The sequence below is a fragment of the Bison bison genome, unplaced genomic scaffold (assembly GCF_000754665.1).
Source record: "Bison bison bison isolate TAMUID 2011002044 unplaced genomic scaffold, Bison_UMD1.0 scf7180017864150, whole genome shotgun sequence".
In the NCBI taxonomy this organism is placed as follows: Eukaryota; Metazoa; Chordata; class Mammalia; order Artiodactyla; family Bovidae; genus Bison; species Bison bison.
Window position 1 is genome coordinate 171,963 of NW_011494722.1, and position 11,376 is coordinate 183,338.

Below are 11,376 nucleotides of genomic sequence, written 5' to 3' on the forward strand. Positions count from 1 at the left end.
GGGGTTCAGGATGGGGGACACCTGTGCACCCCTGGTTGATTCATGTCTAAGTATGGCATAAACCACCACAGTACTGTAAAGTAATTATTCTCCAATTAAAACAAAATTTTTAAATCAACAAACAATAAATGCTGGAGAGGATGTGAAGAGAAGGGGAATCCTCCTACACTGTTGGTGGGAATGTAAATTGATACAGCCACGATGGAGAACAGTAAGGAAGTTCCTTAAAAAACTAAAAATAGAGCTACCATATGTCACTGCAATCCCACTCCTTGGCATATATCCAGAGAAAAACATGATCCGAAAGGATGCATGCATCCCAATATTCATTGCAGTGCTGTTTACAGTAGCCAAGACATGGAAGAAAACTAAATGTCTATCGACAGAGGAATGGATAAAGATGTGGTACATATATATATAGGAATATTACTCAGCCATGAATAAGAACGAAATAATGCCACTTGCAGCAACATGGAAAGACATAGAGAGTGTCATACTTAATGAAGTAAGTCAGACATAGAAGGAGAAATATTGTATGACATCCATTATACATGGACTCTAAAAAGAAATGATACAAAGAAAATTACTTAGAGAACTTAGAGACTTAGAGAACTTAAGGTTGCCAAGGGGAAGGACAGGGGGAAAGGGTAATTAGGGATTTGGGGATGGACATGTACACACTGCTATATTTTAAATGGATAACCAAGAAGGACCTAGTGTTAAAGCACATGGAACCCTGTTCAATGTTATGTAACAGTCTGGATGGGAGGGGAGTTTGGGGGAGTATATATATATGTATATATGTATATATATATAGCTGAGTCCCCTCACTGTTCACCTAAAACTATTACAACATTGCATTGTTTGTTAACTGGCTACACCTCAATACAAAATTAAAAGTTTTTTTAAAAATAGATTAAAACATTTCAGCAGCCAAAAGAAAAAAAAAATGCCTACAAATCAATAAGAAAAAGACAATAGGCAGTGCTAAGAAGCAAAAGACTTGACATTCAAATGGAAAATTATAAAAATGTACTCAAATTCAACATCAATTAGGGAAAATCTAGTGAAAACCATAAAGAGATGCCACTACAAATCAATTAAAATGGCTAAATTCGAAAACTAAAACTGACAATGTGTGTCAGTGAAGGTGTGGAACACAGGGAACTAATTACACTGCCATGGAGTGCAAAATATACAAATAATGGAAGAATAATTGGTACCAACTACAAAGTAGAAGAAATGTAGTCGTATCATTCTTGAACATATAACTTAGAGAATAGGGCACATGTATACCTGCTACTGCTGCTAAGTCACTTCAGTCGTGTCCGACTCTGTGTGACCCCATAGACAGCAGCCCACCAGGCTTGCCCATCCCTGAGATTCTCCAGGCAAGAACACTGGAGTGGGTTGCCATTGCCTTCTCCAATGCATGAAAGTGAAAAGTGAAAGTGAAGTCGCTCAATCGTGCCCGACTCTTAGCGACCCCATGGACTGCAGCCTACCAGGCTCCTCCATCCATGGGATTTTCCAGGCAAGAGTACTGGAGTGGGGTGCCATTGCCTTCTCCGACATGTATACCAAGAAACATATAAAAGCATGTTTGTAGCAAAAGTTGGAAACTGGTAATAATTCAAACTTCCATCAACAGTGCACAAATGAACTATGTTGCATCACACAGAAGACTATGCATCAGTAAAAATGAGTCAAGTATTGGTCTTCAGTGAAGTATCGGGCATGCCCGGTGGCTCAGTCTGTAAAGGATCTTCCTGCAATGCAGGAGACCTAGGTTCAATCCCGGGTCAGGAAGATCCCCTAGAGGAGGAAATGGCAACCCACTCCAGTATTCTTGCCTGGAGAATTCCATGGGCAGAGGAGCCTGGTGGGCTACAGTCCATGCGGTCACAAAGAATCAGACAAGACTGACTGACTAACACTCACTTTTTCATAGGTCTTCATAGCGATACACATGAATCTCACAAAAGATGCTGAGCAAAAGATTGTGCAATGAATCCATTTAAATAAGGTTAAAAAACAAGCAAAACATGTCTGGGAAATAAAATGACAAAGAAAAGCAGGGAAATGATAAAGTCAGGATTTGGGGATTAAGGAGGAGAAAGGGAAAGCTTCTGGAAAGCTCGCGCCATTTTATATTCTTTAATCTGTGGGACTGAAACAGAAGTATTTGCTTTAAAACTTGCATTTATAATACATTGATTATATATCAATATATTAAAACTAAATACAATATATTAAAACTAAATTTCAATATATTAAAACTAAAAACAAAAGTTGAAAGAAAATCAACATGTGGTTGAGGAAAAGGATCTAACTTCATTTATTTGGCTGCCTACTTTTCACATTATTTATTAAATACTCCATATATGATTACAACTTAAATTCAATTCTTTCTTGCATTAGACATTAGTAACAATTGTTTTCAACAATGGTTTTTGACAAGGATGAATGGACTTTTGCAGGTGGTAGGGGGAGGGATAGTAAAAGTGTGATTATGAAAGCAGGAGAGGGAGACAGTCATGCTCATGGGATTCGTTTTTAAATAGGAAAATTCTAGAGACAGAACTGAAAAGAAAAAGGAAGTCTATGAAAGGGTTGCCAAGTCAGAGAGCAAACTGTCACCTGATGAAAGGACTTATGAATGAGCTCAGAGCAAAACTATTTGGAGGAAATCTAAAGAGGACATGCCTGCAGGATAGAGGTTAGTTATACTGGGTGCCTGGCGCAAGGGTACAGTCTCCATCTTCGCCACGTAGGCAGTAAGATAAAGTTTACTGAATGGTCTCAAAGATTTGATATATTGCTATTTTAAATTATATTGCTTTCTTCTTTTTCCTACTTTAAATATAGTATTTATTAACTGAAAAAAATTACAGAAAAATACGTGCTGCCACGTTTTGTCCAATCTTGGCGGCTGGGTTCATGCCCTTTTTAACTCACAATGGCCAACCTGAAGGGTTGTGGTTGACTCGGAAGTGGGGCAAGGACCAGCCTTCCCTCCCACCAGCACCCTCACATCTCTGGGGCAGTCTCCTAGGCTAGAGGGCGGTCCTAAGAAGTGCGAGGGCTGCTTTTCGATTCCCAGGCCCGCCGCGGGCGCCCTGGCCCCGCCCCGGCCCGGTCGCAGCCCCGCCCCGGCCCCGCCTGCGCGGTGCCTCGCGCCCACACTCAAGCGAGAGCTGCGGTCGCACGTTTGATCCGCGCCACCGCGGCCGGAGATGCAGCGGGGTGCCGCGTTGTGCCTGCGCCTGTGGCTCTGCCTCGGACTGCTCGACAACGAGCGTGGTGAGCCCTCCGCCTGCCCCAGTGCGCAGCTGGCCACGAGCGGGGACGCTTTCCCTGGGCAAATGGTGGGACTGCAGGGACGCGAGACCGGTCGGGGGACGGGGCCCGCGGGACCCTTGGGCACGAGGGGAGACAGGGTTGAGAGCCAGGAATTCAGATCCCGGAAGGAACACAGAGTCGGGCCGAGCTTGCCGGGATGAGGAAAGAGAGAGGACGGGCCGCGGGGCAGCCCAGCAGCGTGGAGATGGGTTCTCGACTTCACTCCACGGTCTATGGTTCAGCTCCCTTTAACCCGGGCCCCTTCGCGCTGCATCCTCAGCCTGAATCCTTTTCTTGCTTACACGCTTTCTGCGGAGTCGGGGCACCGCACTACTCTATCCTGCGATCTGGGGGCACTGAGGTTGTCCCCCAACGCAGAGGTTGCAGTCCCCGCCGGGTCGTAGTCTGGGGTGCGCACTTCCCCGCGACTCTAGTCTGCGCTCAAGATCAGTACTCCTGAGGGAACTCTGGTTGCTGTTCACTTTCCCCAGGCCAAGGACTGCTGGGGCAAAAACTCGGGACGGAGGGAGACAGGCGTAATCCGGGAAGACTGGGTGCAGGTGTTGGAATTTGAGGCTAATCTTGAGTCAGCAACTCGTAAATGATCAGCATGGCAGGAGAGGCAGAAGGCCGGCCCTCGCCATGTTTGAGGGGTAGCACCCTGGATGGCCAAGCTAAGGATCATAAGGCAGGGGCTGCAAGGAAGGGTCTTCAACACAGGAGAGGCAGTGTGGAAACAGGTGATGGGAACATGACTAAAGGTTGCCTCTGAGGGATTGGAGGGAAGAGAATTTGGGGGGTGAGGGAGGGATGGCTGTTTGGAGATGTCAGGGGTAAAGCATCAGGAATGAGAGGTAGATGAGCTGGAAGCCCATGAGAGATCCAGTGACCCTGGAGGTCAGAGGGTAGAGGACTGATTATGGGTCCCCAGTGTTTGAGGGAGTAGTTCTGAAAGATCTGAAGGGAGAAATGGGTACCTCTATTTTTAAACACTGTTGGCTTTGAATACTGGCTTTACATGTTTCATTTCTTTTAATCCTCACAAGGAAATGTTAGACCCTTTTTACAAATGGGAACACTTGGACCAAGGACAGGGGTAACTTCCCCCAAAGTCCTCAGGAAGCCAGTAGTAAAGGACATGTTCAATCCAGGTCTTTGGGGTACCGGAACCCCGTTCTGTGTGTCTATATAGGCTGAAGGGCTGGGGAGAGTGGAGTGAAGGGATGTGTGGGTGAACCTAGGGGGAGGAGGATGGAAGAAGACATCTTCTGGCCTCCAAGTCAGGGCAAGTCTGAGCAGAGGGGCTGCCTCTTTGCTCCCCTGCACCCTTCCCAGGACCAAGCTTTCACAGGTGCCGTGGTTGGACTTCAGGGCTGAGGAGTGGGAGACCCCACCTTGAGAAGACATCCGGCGGGCAGTGGGTATAGTGTCCAAGGCTCAGAAGAGAGGCTAAAGAGGAAGCTGTCCCAGGATGGGACCGTCTTCCCCAAGGAGGGGACCAGAGAGCGAGAGGCTTCCAGGGAGACAGAAAACATCCAACGTGCAGGGTGTAAGGAAAACCAGGAGAGACTCATGTCCTGGTGTTCCTGAGTAGAGCAGAGTGGAAGGTGGCAGACAGAGCGGGGATAAGTCAGTCTTGCAGTGAGTACAGGTGGTTCTTACCAAAGTTGGGCAGTGAGGGAGAAGAGAGAGAATGAAGCTAAGGGGCCCGTGGAGGGGGACGGCCTTGGCTGGACCAGGGCATGGCTGGTAGGGAGATAACCCATTGAGAGCAGACCATGGCCACAGTCCCTGAGCCTTATACTTGTGCCACCCATTTGGGGCTGAAGAGGACCTGAGAAGCCCCTAGACTGATGGGGGTGCTGGAGCCGAAGCACAGACATTCCTGTGCTGCCAGCTGTCAGCGTGGCCACCGTGGGAGGCCACGTGCTGGCAGGTGAGCAGCCTGGCCCTGAAGGTGACCCTCAGAGATGCAGTGCTTGTCCCAGAGCTGGCTCCTTCCTGGCTCTACCCCTAAATTACTTTCTCTGTTGCCTGGACCCCTCCCTTCCTCTCCTTGTGCCTCAGTTTGTCCACACACAGCACTGCAACAAGCTGGCAGGCTCTGAGGGGCTGTGCTTGGCGCTGGACTCTTTACCCCAATCGTGTCCCTCTAGAGAAAGTAGATGGCAGAGGCCACCTCCCACAGGCTTTATCTCTTGGGGCTTAGACTCTAGAAAGGTTGTTTGTGCCTCTGAACAGTGGGCAATCAGCTCAGGGACATGTGGGGAAGGAGGCAATTGCCAGGAAGCTTGGTTGGCCTGCCATGAGGATACTGGCTCCTGCTACGACTGAGACACACATGACCATCCCAGCTCTTCACCGTCTGTGCTCCTCAGCCCTGAGCCAGAGCCAGATGTGGACAGAGGTGTGGGAGTGGGGTGGGCATGTGAGTCAGTGCGGGTGGAGCACTGGCCTTAGCTCAGTGCTCTGAGGACTCACATACAGGTGTGCTTACATACCCAGAGTGCTGGAGGCACTGGGTCAGTGTGGCCAAAGGACTCTTTGCCTCCCCACAGCACAGTGTCCACATGACCCAGTGCCAGGCTGGGCACGAGGTGTAACAAGGGGACTGTTTGGCCATCTCCTTGCCGTGCCACCCCCACCCTGACCCCCAGGCAGTGGCAGGCAGCCTAACCAGGGAAGGGGACTGTAGTCCTGTGCAGGGTGAAAGCTACAGTGTCTGCTCAGGGTGGCAAAGGGAAGATTTGGACCAAGTGCACTCTGCAGGAGCTTCTCAAGTGCCAGACTTGCAGGGACACAAACATGACATCGGAGCCCAGGGGTGAGAGTGCTCAGTGACCAGTGAGGTCCAGCTGGTGGTGTGGGCTTCACCAAGTTGCTTCCAGCTTGGAGCTTCCTGGAGGGGTCTGCAGACTCCAGGAAAGGGGTTCCAAGCAGGGCAAAGACTGCCTCAAAGGCCCAGAGACAGAAAAGTCAGATGGTGATCAGATGAGGCTGGAGTCCTGGGGGCAGAGCGACGGGGTGGAAGAGACAAGAAATGGAGACGCAGAAGCTAGCGGCACACCTGGAAAGGGGGGGTGTGAGCAGGGAGCTACGTGATCAGACTCTCCTGAAGGCATCACCAGAGGGGCAAGAGCAGATACAAGGCCACAACAAGGAGGCTGCGGGTGCACCCAGGAGATATACCAGGGAAGGAGGCCACAGGGGATGGTGGAGAGAGAGGGACGAGTGCCAGTCTCTGGTTGAAGTGGCAGAATAGATCATGAAATTGTTTACCAGATGGGAACCCTGAGAAGAGGAGGAGATGGGGAAAGATGAGGCGTTCCACTGGGGAGGCAGGGCTTCCAGTCAAAGGCAGGAAGGAAGAAAGTTGGAAGTGTGATATGATAGAGGGAAGTCAGGGAATCCAGGGGAATTAAGTGGGGTCTCAGTCACGAAGGGAAGTTTTTCCCTGCGTCTAGCTTACACCCCTCCTGCTGCCATTTTGGTGTTTCCCGCCACCATGCAGATTTCTCTCCACTAGGACCCAGTCCGTGCCCCACAGTCCTGAGATATCCCTTGGCGAAGGGGAATGGGTAGGGAGAGGAGTCCAGAGACTCCCACACTCCTTGCACCGACCTCTGAGCAAGACATGGCCCATGTGTCCAGCTGGAGCCAGGGATTCCTGAGTTTCGATCCTTTTCAGACACTGGCTTCCTCTGGGATCTCCGTTTTCCGGTCACACCGAAGGGAGAAGTCTGGGAGCAGGAAGATGCAGGTTTTGGGACTGGCTGCCACTGAGGCTGGGTGTGGCCCGAAAGAGGCACAGCCCTGCCTGGCTCCAGTGTCCCAGGCCACCCCCATCTCCGAGGCCCGGATGGGGTGCGGATGGCCCTGTGAGCACGCACAAGTCAGGGTGGCAAGTGGGGGAGCCCCACCACGTGGCCAGTGAGGTCAGCATGGGTTCATGGGAAAGGACTTGCCGGCCACAGGAGAGGACATCCTGCCTGCGTTCCCTCTTCCTGCAGCAGGAGCCCGTGGCCCAGATTTAGCAGCACTGGGGGGCCACCTCTGAGCCAGCTGGGCTGTCTGATAACACTGCCCGTCCTGCCGCCACAGAACAGAGCCCTGACCCCAGAAAGGCCAGGGCAACTGCCTGGTAAAGCTGGCTGCACCCATGACTGCTGCATGGGGATCCCCACACCTACTAAAGTGCTCTTCCCCATCTCACCCACTGTGGGTACTCAAGCAGCCTACAGTCCCACTCAGCCTCTCCAACACTCCCTGCTTCCAAAAATTGCTTTAGCAGGACCACTCTGAAACACAGATCTGAGCCTTCCTCAGCCCCTCAGTCCTCTTGGGCTGGTGGGACAGGCCCTCCTGCTAGAGGGCCTCCTCCAAGAGAAGCCCGAGCCCCATATCCACCTAGCCTGCACCCACACCACAGCCTCAGTGTGTGAGCTTTCTTGTGCTCCACATACATGCCAGAGGCTGCTAAGAATTTCAGGCAGAAGGTGATGCTGCACCAAGTGGGAGGGATCTACTAGGGCAGGAAGAGAGCCTCATTCCCCACCCCTTGTGTGCCCCAGGAGCACAGAATCTAAGCTTTAGGGTAGGTTCACGGAAAGCTCTCATCCTTACCCAACCTAAACACCATCCTCAAAGCTCTTCAGAATTCTACCTAATGAAGTTTTGTTTGTGTGAAGCAGCACTCATGCACACACATACACACATGTGCACACACACTGCCAGTGAGTCCCACCTCAGTCTGAAATGGTTAATCAAATTTCTCCACACGGGGTGTGTGAAGATTTTAACCTTGTGATGTAGGCTACTGTCCCCATTTTGGAGATTAGTAAAATTAATTAGAAAATTAGAGGAGTGAAATGGCTCATTAGATTGTCAGAGCAGCTCTGAGGGAAGTGACAGGTGTCTGGGGTCTGGTGCCAGATGGCATAAGGGCTGAGGAGCAGGAAGGGGCAGGCATAGCTGGTGTGCCCATATTCCAGCAAGGTGGGCATGTGGGGTCCTAAATTGCTGACCACCTTGTGGACATTTTCACCTAGATGCCCCAGAGAGCTTTCAAAAGCAGCATGCCGCTAGACACGTTGCTTCCCCCTGGACCTGCCCCTGACAGATGTGCCTGCTTCGGTGCAGGACCTCTGCCCTCCATCCCCACCTCCGCCTCTGCCCACACACTGTGCACTCTAATTTTGTTCCCTGGATCCTCAAAGCCAGTCAAGAGCAATCCAGGGCCAAGTCCCATGCTGGCGATGCCACCCTGGAAAGGATCTAATTCTTGCACTGAGGAACTGTTGAGTGTAATGAGTCAAGCTGCTGCATGAAGCTGTGGACATGTGCAGAGAGGCTCCCAGGAACCTAAAAATGCAAGCCTAGGGCTGGAGTAGGTACCAGGCAAGTGACAAGTGTGACTAGAGAGTCATATGAGAAGCTCAGATTCCGTCTCCAAGCAGCAGAGAGGCAGGAAATGGTTTTAGGTAGAAGAAGGATTTGTGTTCTCAAAGAATCCTCTAACCACTGCGAAAGGCCTGGACTAGTGGGGAGACGAAAGTGTGGTAACCCAAGGATGGGACACTGAGGCTGGCCAGTCAGTCAGATGGCGAGGAAAGGGGCTGAAAAGGGCAGTCCCAGAACATCTAGGGGTCGCACTCAGGCTAGAGGACATCTACTGCTCAGTGTTGGAGCTCTGGGAGTGCAAAGCACTTTGCCAGGGTGGTAGGGAGAGGCGAGGAGCAAGCCTGGTGCTTCCAGCCACTCTGCTGTTGGTGCTGATTCTGAGGAGGTATAGAGTAAACAGCAGGCTCCATAATCCTGTCACCCAAAGATAATCTCTGACTAGTAAGTGAACCTCTGTGTCTTCGTTTTTTCATCTGCAAAATGATCAGGATAGTACCCACCTCAGGGGGCTTCCCTGGTGGTTCAAACAGTAAAGAATCTGCCTGCAATGCAGGAGACCTGGGTTTGACCCCTGGGTTGGGAAGATCCCCTGGAGAAGGGAATGGCTACCCACTTCAGTACTTTTGCTTGGAGAATCCCATGGACCGAGGAACCTGGCAGGCTACAGTCCATGGGGTCGCAGAGAGCCGGACATGACTGAATGACTAACATTTTCACTTTCTTCTTTCAGGGGGGCAATAGAGGGGTGTGGTATGCTCAAGTGTGTAGGCTGTGCTGGCATACAGAAAGTGTTTGCGCTTGTTGTCTGTTGTCGTAACAGGATGTATTGGAGTAAGCAGAATTTGAGGGTCAAAGTGAATGAGCATAATTTTCATTTCTGTGAGTGCCTGTTTGCCCACAGCCTTGCCAATACTGGGAATCCTCTATCCTTTTAATGCTTGCTTATCTGGGCTCGGGGACACTTCTGTGCTACCCTGTGGCTCCTTGTTCTCCTCAGTGGTGGGGATGGTCTAGGTCTTAGGGCTGGGGGCACTTGGCAGGAAACAGCTGGGAAGCAGAGCCCCCTAGGGCTGGAGCTCAGGAGGGCTGCCAGAGAGGGTGGGGGAGCTCAGAGGTGGGCTTGAAGTCTTGGGGCTCTAGACTAGAGGGTTCTAGACAGCCCCTCTAGGAGGAGGAAGCGCACCTTAAGCAGGGCTCCAGTTAAATGAGCCTGCCAAGAGCCTAAGGCTAGGCCTGTGACCCATGGCCCCACTCTGGGGCCTTATTGCCCCATGCTGTGCGCCCCCTCCCTGACAGCTCTGCCTGCCTGACAGCCCAAGGTCACCAGCACTCTGCCACATGGCCCTCTGCCCTCTGCGCCCTCCTCCTGGACCAGCGATTTCTTATTCATTCTACAAAGTCCTTTTCAACTCATGTGAACACTCCCTTCCACTGGTAAGACTTTCTCTGACTGCCCCGCAACCTTGGCACTGTGGCCAGGGCACCAAGTCACAGTAGCTGCTCCAGCTGTGAAAGGCAAAGCTTTTCCAAGGCTGGGAGAGGCTCTCAGTGTGCCTCTCAGTGTGCCTCAGCCCACAATAGCACATTCTTACCACGGTTCTTCGTGTGATCATACGTTATTTGTGGTCTGTGGTTCTCAATGATCCTGGGGACAATTCTCATTTCATAAGCGTGGATGGGGGAAGTGACTTGCCCAAGGTCATACAGTCAGAGTGACACTGGAGGGGACACGGCTGGGCTCTCAGGGCTGAGCACTCTCTCTGAACAGCCCCTCCCGGCGTAGCCTTCTCAGCCCTGCATGGCGGGAGGTGGGAGGACCGATGCCCTCACCCTTGTTCTCTGGAGGCACAGAGACTGCCATCTACGTGGGGCTGGAGGGGAACGCCAAGGCAGAACACACCGTGAGCCTTCCCCCAAGGTCAATGCACAAGCCCGGCCCCAAGAGTGATGGGAGAGCAGGCTCTCCAACTTGGCTGAGCCCTGGGACTGCTGCACAGAGCCCCCACCTGGCCTCACCTGGCCCTGGTGCTTCCCCCTCAGCTTGCCCCCAGTCTGCAGGGCATAGCTGCTCAGGAGACCATGGATCCGACTAGCAGAACTGCTGTACAGCCCCTCTTACCCACTGGGTGATCATGACAGGGCCTGAAATAGGAAATTGCCAAATGCAAAAACCACTACTGCAACACACTGCCAGAGGTGGAATGGCACCCCCGAGCTGGAGCACCGTCCTGACATCATGGGCCTGGGCTGGTAGGGCTGGACCTCAGGACAGAGACGTGGCCCAGTGACACCCTGGCCCTCAGGAGCCACTCAGTGGTACAGCCCTTCCCTGTGTGGTGCGTGAGTGCCTGGGGTGCTCCGCGGGGGACGTTGGGTGTGGCTGATACCCTGACTGTGTGGCAGAAGCATTGGGAGGTGACCAGGAAGGGGGCCAGTGGGGCAGGGCAGAGCTCTGGAGGCTGGGCCAAGGGCCTTTACAGATCCAGAGGGCCACAAGGAGCCAGGGAAGGTGTCCTTTGGGCTGAGGGACAAATTGGAGGCCAGGGAGGAGACTGCTAGGGAGCAGAGAGGTCAGGAGACTGGCACTAGCAGTGGCAATGGACAGGAGGAGATGGAGAAGTGTGAGGGCCAAGT

General features: G+C 52.0%; 1 protein-coding gene across 1 annotated transcript in view; it reads left to right on the plus strand.

Moving 5' to 3' along the window:
• Positions 1-3,187: 3,187 nt before the first annotated feature.
• Positions 3,188-11,376, plus strand: part of FLT4 (fms-related tyrosine kinase 4) — a 41,638-nt gene continuing 33,449 nt past the window's right edge. Inside the window, 1 exon segment of the mRNA XM_010840931.1 lies at positions 3,188-3,303. Within this exon segment, the coding sequence (XP_010839233.1) occupies positions 3,237-3,303 (67 nt within the window). The 5' untranslated portion in view covers positions 3,188-3,236.